At 40.2% G+C, this 21,994-nt stretch overlaps 1 protein-coding gene across 2 annotated transcripts in view; it reads left to right on the forward strand.

The window, feature by feature from the left end:
• Window positions 1–21,994, forward strand: part of LOC127441990 (ubiquitin carboxyl-terminal hydrolase 33) — a 50,337-nt gene that overhangs the window by 19,266 nt on the left and 9,077 nt on the right. Inside the window, exons 10-16 of one of the 2 annotated variants that reach the window (XM_051699612.1) lie at window positions 11,844–12,246; window positions 12,600–12,737; window positions 13,764–13,876; window positions 15,084–15,256; window positions 17,096–17,166; window positions 17,351–17,384; window positions 17,484–17,529. In XM_051699612.1, the coding sequence (XP_051555572.1) occupies window positions 11,844–12,246; window positions 12,600–12,737; window positions 13,764–13,876; window positions 15,084–15,256; window positions 17,096–17,166; window positions 17,351–17,384; window positions 17,484–17,529 (978 nt within the window). Of the gene's footprint in view, window positions 1–11,843; window positions 12,247–12,599; window positions 12,738–13,763; window positions 13,877–15,083; window positions 15,257–17,095; window positions 17,167–17,350; window positions 17,385–17,483; window positions 17,530–18,285; window positions 18,332–21,994 lie in introns of both variants that reach the window. The other variant, XM_051699613.1, reaches the window with a different exon arrangement.

The following is a 21,994-nucleotide window of genomic DNA, read 5'->3' on the forward strand; positions in this document are numbered from 1 at the left end:
TCTTGATTGGTTACAGCTACAACCAATCACGTGCTTTGCTTCAGCGGCGCATGCAAAGTAAGAAGCGGCATTCGTGAAACTTCTCATTCATAAACAAACTGAATGACCGATGACTTGTACCGACCGACTGAATGAGAGGGGCATGTTCAGTTTTTCAGTGACGTTTACTTCAGCATCGGCATGTGAGTCTACCTTGTTCATCATGGAGAGAAAAGGGCAGAAGAGCTATTAATGTGTAAAAGTGACTGATGTTCCTACACGTTTAGGGGATTTCACATAACTTGTGTCAGTGCTGCTGAATACATTGAAATCTATGAAGTGACGCGTCAGCACAACCTCGGCTCCAACTTCACACCAAAGTGTTTTTCACACACGTTTTGCCTCACAAATGATGTCTTTGAGAGTACAAAGCTACATTAAATATTTTAAAATGGTTGAAATTTATGAAGAGATGTTGAACGTCTCATAATTTATTTTAATACATTTTTACCTTATAATTTCCAAGTATCCAGAGACCCCAGTTATTGAACTACAGTAATTACATTTTTCAATGTTTATTGTGCACACTTCCTGTTTTCTTGCGTGGCAAGCTCATAAATTCGCCCCTCCATAACACTTAATACAACGTGGAATAAACTTATCTCTTCATGAACTTTTCTAAACTTTACTAACTTCATGAAATACATCTTCGCCTACAATAGATCCAAAGTTCTGCAGCTACAGTTCTTACTTCCAGTAAAAAATCTGCACACATCACCCCCATTCTGCAACAGCTCCATTGGCTACCAATTACCTATTGCATTCAATACAAGATATTGTTGATAACTTTCAAAGCACTTCACACACTTGCTCCTCAGTACATCACTGAGTTGCTTCGCCCTTATATTCCCACTCGCACTCTACGGTCTACTGGTGCAATTTTCCTGTTAACCTGAAGTTCAGGTTGTCTCCAATTGGACATTGGAATGTTCTCCCACAACCCAATTTGGGAACTCACTACTTTCTCCTCCTTTAAATCACATCTAAAACTCATCTCTTCACTCAGTTATCTCTTGGCTGCTTGTTTGGGAGTTTTTTTTGTTGTTTTTTTTTGGATTGTATGTGTTATCTATCCATTTGCTGTATTTCATGTATTTGCTCTCATGTAAAGTGACCTTGGGTTCAAGAAAGGCGCTATATAAAATAAACGTATTATTATTATTATTATGAAACAGCAGATGCTCCCGACTGAGACAATTTCTTTAATGGTCCTGAGTCCAAATACAATGTGATATGTATTTGGAAATAATCTTGGATAAAATGCGACGCTACCTCAGACATCCTTGTTATCATCCTGGGGGTGGTCTCTGGTTAAAGTGGACCAGTCACAGCTGTTGTGGTCTGCAGTAACATTTTTGAGGAGGTACACCTCAGGCTATGGCATCGGCTACGCCGTAACCACTGTAGCTACACATAGCCTACGCCGTAAATTCGACGCAGAAGTATAAATTGGCCTTAAGGGTGCTTACTTACTAGGGCAGGGGTTTTCAAAGTCAAAGACAGTGGGCCTCTTGTGACACAACGTACACGATGGTGCCCCCAATGCAGAATGTTTTTTGTGAGGGTTAGGTTTAGAGGTAGAGTTAGGTGATAGAATATATAGATTGTACAGTATAAAAATCATTATGTCTATGGAGATTCCTCATAAGGATAGCCGCACCAACGTGTGTGTGTGTGTGTGTGTGTGTGTGTGTGTGTTTGTGTGTGTGTGTGTGGGTGTGCACAAAGGACTATTGAATAGAAACTCTTCTTGATTGTCCATGTTTTTCACATACCTCACATATGTTAACAGCTGTGCGCAGCTGGCCACATCAGTGGATTTGTCGATCTGGAGTGCAGAAAATGGGCTGTGCCTCATGCTGTCTAACACTTGCTCCTTCACGTCCTGTGCCATGTCAGAGATGCACCGACCCACTGTGTTGTCAGAGAGTGGAACAGAATCAAGCTTAGGAGCTGCTGTCTCTCCTACCATCAAGGAACACATATCTTTGACTGCCGGCAGAATCAATGTCTCTCCGATGTTATGTGCTTTGTCCGCCTTGGCAAAATGCAGCGCAACATGATATGGAGCGTCAGTGGCCTTTTACATTTAATTTGACAAATTCTCCGACAACTTTTTTCTGACCTTGAAAGGCTTGAAGTTTTCTTTGGAAAAAGAAATTGTTCCCACTGCGTCAGCATGCTTGGTGTCAAGGTGTCTGCGGAGTTTAGCAAGTCGCATGCTGTCATTAGCTAAAATCTCCTGACAAACGAAACAAAGGTCGTGGTCAGGGGCGTAGATTCCAGGGGGGATGGGGGGGAGGTAACCCCCAATAATCAAAACAAGCAAGTACAGCCCCCCCCAATATTTATACCATGATCAATGGAAGCATGTAAGTGCTTCACGTTGGAGGAGAAAGCGGCGCTTGATGCTGTTGTTTAGCGGAGCTTTGACGCTTCCACTCAACTCATGTGAAATGCACTTTACAATGACGAAGGGACATCATTGAAACTCAAAATTATTGTTATTTTGCTATTATTGTTGTCTTTTCTTATAAAAGTCATGTTCAGCAGTTTAAATAATGTAGGAAAATGATACAGTACATCTGCTTTGTTCTTATAATGCTTAAACATTCTACTGAAGTCAGTAGATTTGACATGCAAATTTTAATAATGTAGAAGGTAAGGACATTATTGATACTCATTATTATTATTGGACTATTATTGTTGTCTTTTTGGATGAAAAGTCATGCTCGGCAGTTCACAAACTGAGTGGAAGTTATAGATCTGTTTTGTTCTTATAGTGCTTAAATACTATAAAGTCTCTTGGCAGATTTCGGTCATGAACATTTCATGACTCGCTCATAGCACATTAGACTTTCATTTGTTTCCACTTAATGGCATCTCCAGAAGGGGACACTAAACTAATCAATTATTGAATCTGAACATATTTGTGAAACAGAAGCAAGCCACACCAAAATACACTTTATTTTTGCAGCTAATTCTACACAATTATGCAGATAATTTTCTATACTTGAATCATTACAATAGCTTAAGTTGGTGATTTTAGCTTATTCTTTAAAAAAAATAACCCCGGAAAACATGTCTGTGGATTAGTAATTGTCTCAACCCTCATGAGTTTGCATCCCTGTGAGTTATAAACTTTAGACAATGATGACAGTCGGGCCACTGATTTAAAAAAAAAAAAATAAAACAATTCACACTGGGTTTGTAGCGTGATTCGGCCTTAACATCTCGGAATGTGAATTAATTTTCAGTAATTCAACGATCGGAGTCAGCTTATTCCGCGGTGACAACTTGTAGTATGCAGAAAACATGGAATATAGTCATAAAAATGGCATTAGCAATAAACCACAGAATGTCATGGAATATGACATACTGTATTTGGACGAAAATGAATGTTTGAATGTACATTTAAAATTGTGATATGTCCTAGTGTGATAATTAAACTAAAAAAAGTGTCTGATTTAATTGAATAAATAAATAATCTGCAAGTGATGCATGCTTCAAAATGAATGTTTTGAGCCGGCCGCTCATACACTGAAAACACCTCATCATGATCATCATATGTACGCTTGTGTGTGTCAGATGACAGAGACAGAGAGCACCCTGAAGTGCACAGCACATACAGACTATGTATTTATTTAATTAAATTACTGCTTTACAGGGATTAATAATCACACTATGCCATGGAGCATACTGCTTATCTGGAGGTGAAAAACACACAGAAACGGCAAAATAAAAGCTCGATTTAAATGGACACATGTTTTTGCTTAAATAGTACACTTGTTGGGTGCATAAAATGTCCTGGAAATGTCCTGGAAAATTGTGGCTTGTAAAGAGTGGGAACCCTGGAAGGCTCTTCAAATCCACACGACGAGATGCATTTAAATGAGCAAACGCAACATCCAAATTCACAAGCGATTCTGAATTTTTTTTTTAGTTGACCAAGCAGCACAGCATCATCTGGTGGTGAAACTCCCTCATCCACATCACCACCAAAGGGAGTGGGTGACACAGTTTCCAGTGTTGGTTTAGCATCAATAGTTAATTAAATTTAACATGGCACAACTGAGTGGATTTTCTCTGATTAGGAGTAGCGATCAAATAATTCAGTCCAGAGACCTTCTCAACCTCAGTGAAAGGGCCTGTGAACTGAGCTTGAAACGGACAACCATTTATGGGCAAAAGAGCCAAGACTTGATCACCAGGAGTAAACTGGCAATTTTCAGCTCAACAATCAAAGAGAGACTAAATTTTTCTCTGAGACAAAAGCAGTTTTTGTTTTGCCAACTTATCTGCCTCATACAACCTATGCTTAAAGTCATTCACATAATTAATAAATATTGTGGTATAGTCTCTATTCAGTTGTTTCGCAAAACTGCTAAATGTCCACGAACAGTGTGTCCAAACACCAAATAGTCTGGGCTAAAACCAGTACTCTCCTGACAGACTTCTTGGCCAACCACGATAACTCCCCCCCCCAATCACCATCCATCTCTGTACAGTAAGCATGCAATAAAGACTTAAGTGTCTGGTGAAAACACTCCAAAGCACCCTAGCTTTGAGCATGACAGGCATTTGCTTTAATGTGTTAATGTGCAATTGCTGCAACACCTGAGAAAACAAGTGAGAAGTAAAATTAGAGCCTTGGTCACTCTGTAGAATTTTTGGAATGCCAAAAAAAGCTTTCACCACAGGTTTTGTAATGGTGCAGTGGGGATAAGCTGCAGGGTATCGTGTTGACGCACACATAACTGTAAGCAAATAAATGCTGCCAGATTTTAATCGAGGCAGAAGACCCACACAATCAATGATCAGACGCTCAAATGGCTGACTAATAGCCGGAATAGGAAACAATGGAGCAGATTAAATTTTCTGGTTGGTCTTACCCACCATTTGGCAAGTGTGACTTGCTCTAATGTACGCAGCAATATCTTTTTTCAAATTCCGCCAAAAGAAATGTTGCAAAATGCGGTCATAGGTTTCCCTTACAACCCAATGACCAACAATGTCACCATGAGCAGTCTGCAAGACTAAAGGATGGAATTTAAGGGGAACTACCACTTGCACGATGGGGTCACCTGCAAAATTGGCTCCATGAGGAATCCATTTTCTCATCAACATTCCATCCTGCAAAAAATAGCCATGAGCAACATATCTGATTTGGTCCAAAGTTCAAACAAGCAATCAAACAGTTCTGTGAGAGTAGAATCAGCTCGATGTGCAGCTATCATGTCAGGGCAGGACACAGAAAGAGACTCAGGTAGAGAGAACTTTGGCTCCACACATACTTCACTGTTGTCAGTCCTAGGAACACAGGGAGAAGGTGGGTTAGCACTCATAGCTCGGGTTACAGCACAAGCTGTAAATACTTTGGGATACTCCTGTGCACTCTCATTGGACTCCTCCGGTGACAGTGGAACAGAAGAATCCACAAGAGGCAGAGGACCATCACGCCAAAACCTTCCACCTGCCAAATTATTACCCAAGATAGCCTCAACTCCCTCAGTTGGCAGTGAGGGACGCACCCCAAGCACTACTTCCCCCTCAACCCGATCAGATGACAACACAATTTTATGCAGAGGAACAGGCAGAGTGTTTAACTCAATTCCCAGAATAAAGACACTGGTTCCAGTATCACTTTCAAGAGAAAAAGATAAGACAGACTGTTGAACGAAAGACTCTGAAGCTCTTGTATCTCTTAAAATTTTTGACTGGCATTTTATTATCAATACCTACCAGCGACACATAACCGTCTGTAATAAATGGAGCATAATCTACCTCACTGACGCAGCTCACAACATCAGAACAGCGCGCCTCGTGGGCGGAGTTAACGGAGCTGACAGACACTGATGCAGCGAGAACAGCAGGTTTAACATGCACAGGAGTATTTGAAGTCTTAACTTTGGATTTTAGCACAGGACAATAATTTTTGCAGTGTCCCTTTCCATGACAGTGGTTACAAATCAAATCAGATTTTTTTGGTGACACGATCCATTTTAAAATCTGACTATTTAGTTTTATGAGACTCCCCAAAACAGATCTTATGAGTTAAAATGTACACATCAGCAAGCACAGCAGCCTCGGCAGCCGTGTTGACTTTCTGTTCATTTAAATATATAGCGATTTGGGCATGCAGTGAATTTTTGAACTGCTCAAGCAGTGTCAGATCACATAAATCTTCAAGTGTGTTGTGTTACACACTCTAACTCAAGCTGTAATAACAACAACTCTTTTTGCTGCTCAAACATTTAAGAGCGAGCCGAACTGTGCAAAGGTGTATTGAAGAGGCAAAGGTTGCTTGACTAGGTTGTTTACCCAGAAGAATCTCTTTAACTGTATCTTTTAATCATTTGTCACCTATTTCAATCTCATAGTGTTCAGCGATTTTTAATAATTGGTCTTTAGTACATAGATCAAGCATCGTTTCTGATGGAGAACGTATAAACTCTTCAGATAAATATGCAACGCAACAGAATAAATGTGTGATTCTAAGCCAGAACAGCTGGGATTTAGATTTAGAGTGATTTAGTCCCCACTCCTATGTAAACACAAGACACTAACTACCTCAACACTAGTCTTCATGCAGTTACTTGTGGTGGATATTTATGTACTAAATCCCGCTGGCACAACAAAAGCAACCAGCAAGCTTGCGACCCTACTGTGCCACGGACGTGCTCCCGAGACAACTGCTCCACCCACATTCACCACACAAAAATAACAAAACAATTAACATTGAGCTCAACTTGTCCCAAAAGGGGATCAAGTCGCTTAAGCCTAACAGGGAAACAAAGAGTAACAAAAAGGCAGCCACTGCAACAATACAAAATCTCACACTGTTCGAACCAAAAGATCAAACAGGTGCAAAAAACAAATGACTTCAGCCTAGGCTAAAGACGAAGTCCAAACTGCTGCAATCCTCTCCCCGAAACAGAACAAACAAAGAATTTTCAAACAAAAGCTCCCACAAAATCTCAAATTAGGAGCAGCAAATAAATGAGGAAATTCTTACCCAAACAAACCCAACACGTGTTTCCCTCACAAACCGGCATGTACAACATCTCAAAAGATAATGCTACAAACAGTCAAAACTTCTGGGTTTGCATTCGATTGGTTGTAACCTCCATGTGAGCAGCCAGCACCCACCAAACAGCCAATGAATGCAAAGACCGACAAAGCACCCCCCAGAAAACTTTATCCAAACCAGTTAAAGTACAAACCACGCCGAAAACAAAGGGATCATTCAAAATTCTACAAAGATCGCGGACGAGCGCCCATTTGTCACGACCAGCTCGAAAGCCGTGACAAAGAGGGAGACCACACGTGGTTTAAATGCTCAATAAAAGTAATTTATTAAAGAAAAGTACACTGCTCTATTGAATATACTAAACCAGTACTTTTGAAATGAAGTGTTATTTTAATGTATTTCTACACAAAATGAAAGAAGGAGACTTGTTAGTGTTTAATTTCTGTTATGTTGGGATTTAGAGAAGTTTCTGTCATGGTGGATATTTTTCAGAGGTTACCATTGTGGAGAAGAGTGAAGCTAGTGGTTAGGTCAAGGATGGGAGATTTACAATATTGTACTTTGCTGAACAATATGTGTATATTGCTTTTGTCATGAGGCAAAGACTGAAGGATCATCAGCATACAGAGTAGACCCTCAGCAGCACCATCCTTGTCATACTGAACAAAAATATGTCTATAATATGCTGATTTGTATTGTTGCTAGCTAGCAGCAAGCTGTTAAATTGAGTGAAGTCATTAAAGTGAGATTAACTTAATTCCTTTGGGTTTATGCAATACAGAACATTTAAGTAGAGCCTACATTTTAATTTCATATTAAGGAAACTCATTTTCATTATGTGGAGCCAACGTCCATAATTGAATTACGAAAAACCAACGTAAACATTTTTTTCAGTGTATTTACATTGTCTAAATTGGGAAGAGGAGAGAGTGAAGACTGGGAGAGAGCCGCTTAAATGCCATGCAGCAATCACTGGCACAGTTGTATTCCATCAGTATTGATAAGCCAAACGACTCCATTCAGTGCCAATCTGCAACACAGAATACAAGCACAGAAGAAAAACCAATACGGCCTAAAAGGGGCCGTAACAGCCATGTTACCATGTGGATGAGCCCCAGGTCCCTGTGGGTTGTAAGCTAATTTTACATTAACATTTAGTCATTTAGCAGATGCTTTTATCCAAAGCAACTTACATAATGAGGAACATAGCAAGCAATTTGTCATACAAAATTCAACAACATCTGCAGTGTTGTACTGCCAGGTTTTCAAGGTGGCTGGAGTAGTAAAGGTGCTAACGCAAAAGAAAGAGTTGGAGAAAGTTTTTTTTGTTTTGTTTTTTTTTTTTTACAGTAAGTGCAAGTTCAATAGGATGTGGAAAGCTACTCTGTGGTGTGCCGCGTTAGCCTCCATACGTGTTGCATTCTTTTGATAATGCCTTGACGAATTAGTACATGGGTGATTGAAAGCTATAAAATGTTTGTTAATGCCTTGTATTCAAAGCTATAAAATGCAATGAATGAAGGAAAAAATACAAATGATTACATCAGATTTTTCTTAGAACATCAATTTATCTATTCAGTTGGTTTGTTTGATTGAAATTGGAGTAATTTGAAGTAAAACAAACTAGACGCCACTGCACATAGCCTGATTTTTAACAATAGACAAATTCTGGTCCACTTTTTAGCTTATTCTTGCTAAGAACCACCATCTTGGAAATGGAAAAGGACTGTCTGATCGACACAATAAATTACTAATCATAGGTTAGGGATGGGTCACTTATGTTGGATAGAACAAAGCAGAATACAAACGTGTTCAATGCTATCTCTTTTACTTGATACTATGTGCCTCCAATAAAACTAAATATCTTTCAAAGATTTGATGGCATGAACCTTGCGCTCTTTGTCAAATTCAGCAACTATATCCTCCTTTGAAATGCTTATTGTAGCAGCCCTGGTACCTTGTAAACATGACTTTGTTTCTAAGCAGAATGGTGATGAAGCTATGTGAATTCAGCCAATGAGATTGCAGCTTTCCGTTTTGAGAAAGCTATTGTTGGTCATTCAAAAATACAGTTGTCCTAGATGATAAAAATGTCCTAGATGATAGATGTTTTTCAAATCTAGTTTAAAACACTTGTCAGATTCGTAGAAATGTAATCTTTGTGTCCATGTTGGTTTCATACATTTGTTAAACACATTAATAGTAGGGGTGGATAAAAATATCGATTTTCGATGCATCGCAATCTTCATTTGAACGATCTCTATATCGATTCTTAAATCCCAAGATCGATCTTTTACTCAGTGCTCAACTCTCCACTACAATGAGAGGAAATCACTCACATTTGCAAACAAACTTCGTGCAATGCGACTAAAATTTATATATTTGGCAACTAGCTGGTAAATGTTTAGATTTCACTCACCAGTGAAAGAATTGTGTAGTATAGTGGTGGAGTATTCAGCAGCGAGATCTTTTCACTGTGTGTTGAGTAGGGCTGTGTTGATACAATCAAATATTGATATATCGTGATAATTTTTCTCACAATATTTTACCGATACTTGGATCCATGTATCGTGGTATATCGTGATATTTTCAGTGCAGTCAGAGACGATTCTATGAGGCACAACAGAGACAAACTGATCCTGCTGGATTCACGATTTCTCTCACGGACATGCTGGACCTCTCTCACGTGTTTGGATCTAGGGCTGGACAAAAATATTGATTTTCTACTTAATCTTCATTTGTACAATTCCAATGTCAAATCTTGAAATGCCAAGATCGCTCTTTCTTTCTATCTGCAATCCCCAACAATCAGATGTGTGTAAATACTTCCCATATGCTACAAAAATGTCTGTGATTATCCACTGGCTGGTAAAGTTTTTAGATTTCACTCATCAGTGTTTGAGTGGTGTAGTGGCGAAGAAGTTCAGCTCCCAGATCTTTTCACTGCATGCTGAGAGAAGTTTTGACTCTTTCTGTGTGATGTGAGTCCAAGCAAACCATTTGTTGTTTAATAATGTCTCTTTTAATATCCTTTTTGTTCTCTACAGTCAGTTATTTATCAAAAACAACAAAAGAAACATTTAATTCTAATCACACATAGCATGGATGCTGTGAAGAAGCCATTCGACCAAACAAACACTGTCAAAGTCCCTGCCACAGGTCTTAAAGAGACAGATATGTAAAACAAGTGTTAAAATGGTACTAAGTAAATTCTTGTAAATGGTACAAATTAGGCACGTAAACAACAAACATGTAACTATATACTGTATATATGCAATATAATACATGCAATTCAATACACCTACACGGACTACATAAAACATTTCACCAAAATGATGAAAAGCTAATGTTGAAATTTAATTTGTACAATTGATATGTCTGTAATTTAACTAACAAGTTAGAAGGTCCCCTATATAATGGACAACAGCATTAGCTGAAAGAGAATTTCTTTCATACTGTAATGCAAGCAAAATGGACATTATAACTAAACTATACCCAAATTAAAATGAAAGCAAGATCGAACCATGATATCGTGATGTATCACGATATATCGAATTGTGAGGTGGCTGGCGAGACCCAGCCCGAGTGTTGAGAGTAAGAGTTGTTCCATGTGTGTCCAAAAACAATCCACATGACCCATTTCTCATTAAGTAATGTTTCTTTTAATACCCTTTATGTTCTGTACAGTTAGTTGATCAAAAACAACAAAAAAATAAACATTTAATTCTAATCATGCATGGCACAGCTGAGATAAAGCCGTTCGAGTCTCTGTTAACATGCATTCATTTATAGACGCTCTTTACAGAAATTCCGGTTTTGTTAAAGAGACCATACCGGGTTTTTTTGCACGTGTTCAACAAATCTACCTGTAAATAGTACAAATTATACAAATCGATATCGAATCAAAATCAAATTGGGAAATCTGTATCAATACCCAGCCCTAATTTATTGCATTTTCTACACACACACACACACACACACACACACACACAAAACAAATAGATGAAATTACATTAAAAAATGTTAAGTGGTGTAAACATCAGCTAAAAGGTATAAACATTATTAATTTATATAATTTCATATTTAATCAACTTAATCATTAATTTTAAAGAAATCTAAATATTTTTTTTTTACTAATATCATGATTTTTATTTTATTTTTAATCTGATTAAAAAACAAAAACTTGACACACAATCTTGAGGGTCTAAAGGGGTCCTCTCTGTTTTATGTTTCTTTTCTTTCTTTTTTTAGTTACCTGACATTGATTTCGTAGACCAATTTTTTTGTTGTTTATTAATATACTTCTTATACCAACATTTTATTTTATTTTTTTCCTGTCTCTGAAAGGTATCGATTTTTTTGCTTTAAGCCACAGAAAAAATATAAAAATGACCTTGAACTCAGTAATTGAAAACATGTTCATCATAGTAGAGGTGTATTCAAGTAACTGTTTTGTGTGAATTGCATTTTTGAATAATTTAAGTGATTTGTACAAAAAATGAGCATCATATCATTGACCCATCAAACGTTTAGTAGATCATGCACATGTATTCGTGTTTCCTATTCACCCTGAATCACTGCAGTTTGTGCTGTCTTAGCTGTGTTTACTAAATGAAGGCAGTTGTTCATTGCAAGAGTATCTCAAGTTCGACGCAACCCTTTTTTAGCAAGTTAACACAAAGTTTGTTTTAAAAATTCTTTTTTGTAAAACTTAGTATGTTGTTATCTTGTTTTTTGTTGCATTTGTAAAAATCATGTCTGCCATTGTCTCAAGGATTCTCAGGAGTTTCTGCGCTGTCTGATGGACCAACTCCACGAGGAGCTCAAGGAGCCCATTCCTGAACCCGAGGACCCAAACCAGCCTGTGGCCATGGACGACAGTCCCGACGAGGACAACCACAGCAAGGCAGATGACTTCAAGTCCTGCGAGTCTTGCGGCAGCAGCGATCGTACTGATAGTGAAGGCCCCAGAGTCCCAGAGGACATCAATGAAGCTGAGATGCTGATACCGGAGCAGAACCAGAACAACAGAGATTGGCAAAAAGAGAAGAATCTCATCAACAATCTGTATCGGGCCGGTTCACATGGCGACCTGGATAAAGACGTGGACACGGCCAGTGAAACGAGGCCAATCATTAGCAGCCAAGGAGCCATTAAATCTCAGGGCCGAACTACAGGTGAATACAAGAACGTGTTTTTGCACTGGTTGTATTTCTACTATGACTGTCAAATTGAACATGTTAACTCATGCGATTAATTAAACATTTTTAACGCATTTATCCAGTTTGACATTATAACTGTTCCTTTCTGTTCTGTGATTACTTTTTTTAAAGAAATATGAGATTATTCATAATAAAATGTTTTATTTGATGGACAGCCCTAATTTCTTCACTTTTCTAGCCCTATGTGGCATCATTAACTCAGTTGCCATTTCTGTTGGGAAGGCAGTGGCATAAAGTCCATTACATTGAAATGTATTGTGGTGTATTTGATTTCCAATACATATTGACAGTGTTTCCTCTTTGTTCAGACTCAAACCCTGAAATCCAAGTCAGCAGCAGCACCAGACCTCAGAGTCCTAGAATTAATGAAGGGATCACTTCTAGACTGTCCAGCAGTCCCCCAAAATCCTCTATGTGGCCTAATCTGAGCTCCGCTCACAAGAAAGGTACCAGAACAGAGTAAAAGTATTTTTCCGGACAGTTTTAAGTACATACAGTGGCCCCAAAAGGCATTTGGACACTTAATAACACACAATAAATCATGAATGAATTTTGTATTGCAGCACTTCTCATGTTGTTGCCTCCTTATGACGAATAGCTTTTGCTCTATTCCCCATTTTTAAGTTGCTTTGGATAAAACATCTGCTAAATGAATAAATGTAAAAATGTGGAACTTCAAAAGAATGTTAAATAAAAGTTAGAGGGATAGTTCACCCCAAAATTAAAATTCTCTCATCATTTACTCACCCTAATGCCATCCCAGATGTGTATGACTTTCTTTCCTCTGCAGAACACAAACAAATATTTTTAGAATAATATTTCAGCTCTGTTGGATGCAAGTGAATTGTGACCAAAACTTTGAAGCTCCAAAAATCACATAAAGGCAGAATAGAAGTATGCAATAAGACTCCAGTTGTTTAATCCATGTCTTCAGAAATCAATCCAATCAGTTTTGGGTTAGAACAGACCAAAATATAACTGCTTTATCACTGTACATCTTGATGACGCTAAGAAGTGTAAATGAGCTTGAAATCATGATTGCCAAGGTGACTGCTGAAATCAAGATGTACAGTAAAAAGGAGTTATATTTTGGTCTCTTCTCACCCAAAACTGATTGGATTGATTCAAAAAACATGGATTAAACAACTGGAGTCTTATTGAATACTTTTATGCTGCCTTTATGTGATTTTTGGAGCTTCAAAGTTTTGGTCACAATTCACTTGCATTGTATGGTCCTACAGAGCTGAGATATTCTTATTATATTCTAAAAAAAAAAAATCTTCATTTGCATTCAGCAGAAGAAAGAAAGTCATACACATCTGGGATGGCATGAGGGTGAGTAAATGATGAGAGAATTTTCATTTTTGGGTGAACCTATCCCTTTAATTACTGTGTGATGGGTTTTAGTCCATCGCCTGAAATGATGCAGAATTGACAAAGATCTTAAATGTTGTTGTGTGTCATGTCAATAGTGTCCTCGTTCACTCCACCAAAGGGTAAACGGCAGAGGAAATATCGCAGCATAATTTCTGAAGTGTTTGACGGCACCATTGTGAGCTCTGTTCAGTGTCTGACCTGTGACAGGGTGAGTGACCTGTGTGTTCTTTATCTAAACATGAACTAAATCACCCTTACTCCACCGAGTCTGATAAACACAGAGTAATCTTGGATTCTTCTGTCAGCAGAGAGTAGCAAGTAGTATTTAGTTTGAAACTTGTGGTGGACAGGATACAAGTGATGGACCAATATTTGGCACTAGCAACACCAAGGCCATGGGTGCAATTTTACATGGAAACACACATACTTATAAAATGGATACTTAGAATGTACTGTTAGTTGTTTTGGATAAGCTTAGTTTTCACTGTCTAAAATGCAGTCTTAGTGTGTACAGAAAGATACTTATACTAGAGAAAAATATGCATTTTCAAACAAAAACGTATTAGTGTGGACATGGCCTTGCCGTTTACGTTTTGTCTTTACAAACATTTTGAAATGAATTTTGTATAAAATAATTTGTATTTAATTTTTTTATAAATAGTTTTTATTAATGATTTGCAATTATTAAAGAAAATTATTTTGGGGGGCCTGGGTAGCTCAGCGAGTAAAGACGCTGACTACCACACCTGGAGTCACGAGTTCGAATCCAGGGCGTGCTGAGTGACTCCAGTCAGGTCTCCTAAGCAACCAAATTGGCCCAGTTGCTAGGGAGGGTAGAGTCACATGGGGTAAACTCCTCATGGTTGCTATAATGTGGTTGTCATTCTTGGTGGGGCGCGTGGTGAGTTGTGCATGGATGCCGCGGAGAATAGCGTGAAGCCTCCACACGCGCTATGTCTCCGCGGTAACGCACTCAACAAGACACATGATAAGATGCGCGGATTTACGGTCTCAGACGCGGAGGCAGCTGAGATTCATCCTCCACCACCCGGACTGAGGCAAGTCACTATGCCACCACGAGGACTTAGAGCGCATTGAGAATTGGGCATTCCAAATTGGGGGGAGAATACAAAAAAATATATATATATATATTTATTTTGGATCATATGCCTGTATAAAACCTTCAACAGATCAAAAAAGCTCTGTGTACTGGGCCATTAACTTGACTTGCATATTAAAAAGTATCTGTGATAATATAGGAAATTCGACAAAACTTCATGACAAAGTTGTAAACATGTTCCCTTCAGAGGTCCACACAGTGATGAAACAAGCTGGAACAAGCTACCTCAGCTCTAAGAATGATCATATTTTATTTATAAGCATAAGGGTGTCAATACCTGTCCTTCCTGTCTCAGGTTTCAGTGACTCTGGAGAATTTCCAGGACATTTCCTTGCCCATCCCGGGGAAAGAGGATCTTGCAAAGCTGCACTCTTCCTCCCACCAGACTGCTCTGGTCAAGGCTGGTTCCTGTGGAGAAGCCTACGCCCCTCAAGGCTGGATCGCTTTCGTCATGGAATATATCAAGAGGTTATTGCACTCCCGTTTCTATAATGTGGATTAGAGTCTCACAATAACTATATGTGTATATAGATATATATATATATATATATATATATATATATATATATATATATATATATATATATATATATATATATATATATATATATATATACATATATACATGCACACACTGCCGGTCAAAAGTTTTGAAACACTTGCCTGAAATGTTTCTCATGATCTTAAAAATCTTTTGATCTGAAGGCGTATGCTTAAATGTTTGAAATTAGTTTTGTAGACAAAAATATATTTGTGCCAACATATTAATTTATTTCATTATAAATCTAAAATGTAATTAAAAAAAAAGTTTTTGAAATTGATGACTTGGACCAAATAATAAAGAAAAGCAGCCAATAAGTGCCCAACATTGATGGGAACTCCTTCAATACTGTTTAAAAAGCATCCCAGGTTGATACCTCAAGAAGCTGGTTGAGAAAATGTCAAGAGTAGATGTCTGCAAATTCTAGGCAACGGGTTACTACTTTGAAGATTTTGTTTAGTCACAACATAATTCCCATAGTTCCATTTATGTTATTCCATAGTTTTAATGACTTTACTATTATTCTAAAATGTGAAAAAAATTATAATAAAGAATGAGTAAGTGTTTCAAACTTTTGACCGGTAGCGTATATATTATAATTTTTGTATTTTTCTCACCAATTTGGAATGCCCTATTCCCAATGTGCTCTAAGTCCTCATGGTGGCGTAGTGACTCAATCCGGATGGCAGAGGACGAATCTCAGTTGCCTCCATGTCTGAGACCGTCAATCTGCGCATCTTATCATGTTGGCTTGTTGAGTGCGTTACCGTGGAGACATAGCGCTTGTGGAGGCTTCACGCTATTCTCCGCGGCATACACGTACAACTCACCATGCGCCCCACCAAGAGTGACAACCACATTATAGCGACCACGAGGAGGTTACCCCATGTGACTCCACCCTCCCTAGCAACCGGGCCAATTTGGTTGCTTAGGAGACCTGGCTGGAGTCACTCAGCACACCCTGGATTTTTACTCATGGCTCCAGGGGTGGCAGTCAGCGTCTTTACTTTCTGAGCTACCCAGGCCCCCCCACAATAACTGTATATTGAGTGCAGCCTCCAGTCTTTTTATCCATTAAATAATATTTGGTAATTTATATGTATAACTTGGTCAGCATTGTAGACCAAGAAAAATGTAAGCTTCCCAAACAGCACACTTCTGCACTGTTCTATGTCATTTTGTAGTTTAAGTGGTGCAAGTAGTATGTTAACACTGAAAATGCAACAAAATGATTCACTTCTTCAATCGTCAAAACGCAGTGTGGAATGTTGGACACTTCGTGCACTCAGCACTTGCGCCTTGCTGTACGTTGCAGAAGTGGCAGAGTTACCCGGCTGCGATGCTACAAACAATGTCTTAAAAAACAAATGGAGAATGTAGCAACTAGCAAAACTTCAGTAAACACAGCACCTCACAAATGTTAGTTGAATGCTTTACAATCACCCACGCTGTGTGAATATGTACTTTGTTTGAGATACAAGTGTTGAACTGAGGTTGGCTAACGTGCTAAAGCTAGCGGTAACACATCGCATGTGTTTCAAACATTACTTTTGTCAGCTGTTAAATGGCAAATGCTTCCGTGTAGTAAAAAACATAAAGTGGGACGATACTAAACTTTGAAAATTCATACACTACATGGCTGTGTACTTAGTGTATATTCTAAGTGCATAGTGTATAGTGCGTCATTTGGGACACAGCTAAAAGTGATTCTCTTGGATGAGTGATCCTCACTGTTTATATTTATGTATGTATTATATTTTCTTTAGCTGGTTCTGGGGCCCTGTGGTCACGTTGCAGGACTGTCTGGCTGCCTTTTTTGCCAGAGATGAACTAAAAGGTTGGAAATTTCCCCTCTCTTGAATTGAAATGTGAATTTTATACTAAACAGTAGCTGATATTTTGTAGTCTGAGGTTTAGTAAAATGAAGACGTTTATGGAAACTCTTTGACTTCATGGAACTCATTGATATTTAGCATGTGAGTGTGATTCTCACGTGTTTGTTTTGTTTTTTGTTTTTTCAGGGGACAACATGTACAGTTGTGAAAAATGCAAGAAGTGAGTGTTGACCTTGTTGTTGAACTTGAAGTTAACCTTGAAATCTCCTCTTAGGTGACAGAAACGAAAAGGTTAACTTTGATTCTTCGATTGTTTCAGGTTACGAAATGGAGTCAAATTCTGCAAAGTTCAGAGTTTGCCAGAAGTAAGTGCACAGATAAGCTATTATGGTTACCATAGAAATTAGCCCAACTTCGCAATGTGTTAGTAAGTGCCAAGTGTCAGATCTCTTGTATAGGTGACATACGATGCTAAATGGCAATCGACCCAATGGGCAATTAGCATTTTCGTGCGATGTGAAGAGCTCTACGGCAGCTCGCCCATATCTCTCCCACAGCTGACTCACCACCAAAGGGTGAAGCTTCCGTTCTCCACACAGAAGATACCCCCTGGAGATCCACCCCTGTATTCATCACTCCAAGAATGTGAATTGCCCACAGTGAGAGAAAGTGTGCACTGCTCCACACAATCAGCTTTTGTGCCAGGCTGTGTAGCCACTGTGAACGTGTGCCCCCCTGTCTGTTTATGAATGCCACTTTTTTCATGTTGTCTGATCTGACTAGGACATTGTGACCTTGAAGAAACTGTACAAAGTGTTTCAATGCTAGAAACACTGTCAGTAACTCCAGAAAGTTTTGGTGAGTGTTCTGTAGTGACTTGGCCAAACCCCATTCACTATTCTGCCTTCGCACACCGTGCCCCAACCTGTGAGTGACTCGTCTATCGTAACCATTTTCTTTAGAGAGACCGCCCCCAAAGGGATTCCCTCTTGAAGGGGGGACAGTTGTGAAAAATGCAAGAAGTGAGTGTTGACCTAGTTGTTGAACTTGAAGTTAACCTTGAAATCTCCTCTTACGTGACAAAAACGAAAAGGTTAACTTTGATTTTTCGATTGTTTCAGGTTACGAAATGGAGTCAAATTCTGCAATGTTCAGAGTTTGCCAGAAGTGCACAGATAAGTTATTATGGTTACCATAGAAATTGACATTTATATTTTACAAGAAATGTCAGTTTTAAACTTTAAAAAATTTTGATTTATATCAGCCAAAACGTGACAAAAGGATTTTATCATTGAAGTAATTATTACAAACACATTGGGTTACATTGGGTTAATTGCCATTTAGCATTGTGTGTCACCTATACAAGAGATCTGACACTTGACACTTACTAACACATTGCGAAGTTGGGCTAAGGTCGGTCAGTACCTAAATTGCAGGTGAAGTGGACACAGAGGCCCTTAAAAATAATGTTGCATACAACAAACATGTATAAACTGCATTGGCAGAAAGCAACAATTGTTTGCAAGTTGATTACAGAATGAGCATTGCTGGGGCACCGTCTCATCAAAAATTGTACATTGTTAGCTTCACAAACCTTGAGTTTTTTGCCAAGCTTACATTATAAAACTTAAGGTTACTCACGTAACCCTGGTTCTCTGATAACAGGAGTGAGGTATCTCACTATGGGAATTCGCCTCTGGAAGCAATGACACCATGTCTGTCAGCTGACAGACCAATCACAGCAGTGATAAGGGAGCCCCACCTCCCTATATAAGACATAGGTCTCTTCATCATTCTCCACATATCTCTTCTCCATGCAACTGCAAGGAGGGAAGTGTGGTGAGATACCTCACTCCTGTTATCAGGGAACCGGGGTTACATGAGTAACCTAATATTCTCTTTCTAACATTCGTTCGGTATCTCATGATGGGATATAGCCAACTCCCGTATTGCAGATATGCTGTCCGAAGCAGACCCTCAACTGACTTGTAGTGTCCAATGTGCACCCACCTAATCAATTTGCAAAGAATGGATGGGGGAGAAACAAAATAACACACTTGTGCTTCACTGTGTTATTGTTGATTTGTGAGTGTTTTTTTGTTTTTGTTTTTTCACACATCGGCAGATTGACTACCCACACCAAGGACTGAATGAGCCAGTGATAGCTCTGTAACTTCCAGTCTGTAAAATCGGGCAAAGGTGTGAGGCGATGTCCAATTTGCAGCCGCACAAATGTCCTGGACTGAAATGCCCTTAAACAGCACCCATGAGGTAGACATGCCTCTGGTAGAATGAGCCCTCAAGCCCTCTGGAGATCAAAACCCCAGACTATTATAACTTAATATAATAGCTTCCACTGTCAATGAGACAGGTACTGTCATTATATGGGTCTGCCATTATGAGAATCAGCCCAAGAAACAAAAAGCTGATTATTCTTCCTCAATGCCTGAGTTCTCTTCACGTACAAATATAGAGTACGAACTGGACACAGACAATAAAGCCGCTTGTCCTCCGACGAGGAAAATGGCGGTGGGTGAAAAGCCAGCAAGTCCACTGGGTTACAGCTGACCATAGAGTCGCTCACCTTAGGCACAAAGGCTGGATTTGTTTCAAGAGACACTCTCGACAAATCCACCGCAAAGCGCATACAAGAGTGATGTACCGACAATGCATGGAGTTCACTAACTCACTTTGCGGTCGTCAGAGCCAGTAACAAAGCTGCCTTTAGCGAAAGGAGCTTCAATTCCATACTTTCAACTGGCTCAAGGGGAGGCTGAGAAAGCGCATTCAGAACCACGGACAGATCCCATGATGGAACTAGTGGTTTTGACACCCTGTTCAGATGCCGAGCGCCCCTTATAAACTTGCAGACAAGCAGGTGTTGACCTATTGTACTCGAGTCCCACAAATCCAGAATGGGACGGAGACCTCCCCCTCTATTGGGGATGACGAAATACCTGGAGTAAAAACCCTGACGGCTGTCCTCTGCCGGCACCACACTAATAGCTCTTTTGCTCAGCAAATTGGCTATTTCTTCTTTCAAAATCTGAGCTGACTCCACCTCCTCTGTTGACATTAACACCTTGTTGAAGAGAGGTGGTTTACAGCGAACTGCAGGCAATAACCCCGTTCTATTGTAGATAAAACCCAGGGGTGGACTGCACATGCACGCCAACATTCTGCATGAGCAGAGAGGAGTCCGCTGTAGCTCTCGCTCACTGACGATGCTGTGGCACCATCTAGCAGCAGAGCTGGGGATTGCAGCTCTAAATTGGACATTATTTGGGAGCTTTTTGTGTTTATTTTCACATATTGCTGTGCCCTCGGCCCACTACCTGGATGCACAGAGAATCATTTCGTTTTTGTAACACTCATGTTTTCGTGCAAACTGTCCTCCTCTCTCTTTCCTGACCCCGTGGATGGAGAGGGGAAATTCAAACTGAGAGGCATGGGGGGAACTGGTGCCAACACTCTTCTTTTTGTAAGAGCTGTGCAACATGAAACTTAGTTTTTGACTCCCCGCCGAGTCCTCTTGGCTGGAGGGGGGGAAAACAAACTCTTTTCATGAGGAAGGAGTGGAACAGAGACTCCGCGAGTGCTGTTTACCCAATCCACGTCCCGAACCAGAACACCGATTATGTCGCCTACCTTTTCTTGTTCCCCTGAGGGTTAGACGGGCGATGTTTGGCAGCTGCCGCCTCAAATGAAGCTTTACTTCTCGGCTGGGGCTGTTTCGGCTGTGGCCCTACCTGCAATGACTGCTGGGGGGGGGGGCTGGTCTGGGTCTGGGTCCTGAATCCAGAATACCACCTCTAAAATAGGTTGGGAACCCAGAACGTGACAGCTGTGGAGCTTGAGCAGTGAGTTTTCGGGGAAGGCAAACACCTTCCCATCTTTCTTCCTTGAATCGCACTGCTGCCACATCGTAGAAACGTACCCCCAAAAAGGGCTTTCGGTTCCACCGGGTGTCCAGGAAGTCCGTCTTCTCTCTCTCAGACAAACCCGACAAACCCAGCCAAAGAGCCCATTTGCCCATGACGGCGAGACCCATGCTGCAGCTGCAGCTCTGGACAGCTCCTTGACGTGCGCAGGTTGAGATCCGCAATGACACAGATTTCCTCCCACAACGCCACATCCGATGCCGGAGCGCCCCATCTGCTCCATCAGCTCGGCCTGATACGCTGTGAGGAGCGAGGTGGCATTAAGAGCTCTTACGGCAAAGGCTGAAGATCGGTAGATCTTCTGTTAAATGGAGGCCGACAATCTCTCCGTCCGTCCCTGTAATGAAGGGGGAGCGGACAAAAAGGCTACCCGATGATTGGGGTGGAGTTGATTCACCACCGATGCCTTGACCGGAGGGGGGCTGGACATCCCTAGATCATCCATCCCATGCACATCCAGCCTAGAGAAACCATTAACAGGCACTCTGTGAGAAAACAGCATGTCCCAAAAAGGTTGCATCTCCATAATGCACACTGGGACGGCAGAAATCAATTGTTTTACTGGGGCAGCATGAGATGGCAGCCGTTTACCGTCATACAGGTCTCTCTCTGCACCCTGGCCTGCCCGCTGTGATGGCCAGTCGATGGAGAGTTTGGCTGCCACCCATCTACATATTTCAACCAGGTCCAGCTCTCCCTGGACAGGAGAGGGGGACACGTCCATTGCGCTGCCCGGCCGAAAATGAGCAGGGAGAATAGCATCATCCTCCTCGTCATCGTCCTCCAAAAGGTGATCATCATCGTAATCCTCATCCTCTTTTTCGCTGTCCCCCGCCAAAGGGGCAGATTCAAAGAGGGGAGGCAGTTCGGTAGAAATTTCGTCCATTTG

This window comes from Myxocyprinus asiaticus, chromosome 6 (assembly GCF_019703515.2).
Source record: "Myxocyprinus asiaticus isolate MX2 ecotype Aquarium Trade chromosome 6, UBuf_Myxa_2, whole genome shotgun sequence".
Classification (NCBI taxonomy): domain Eukaryota; kingdom Metazoa; phylum Chordata; class Actinopteri; order Cypriniformes; family Catostomidae; genus Myxocyprinus; species Myxocyprinus asiaticus.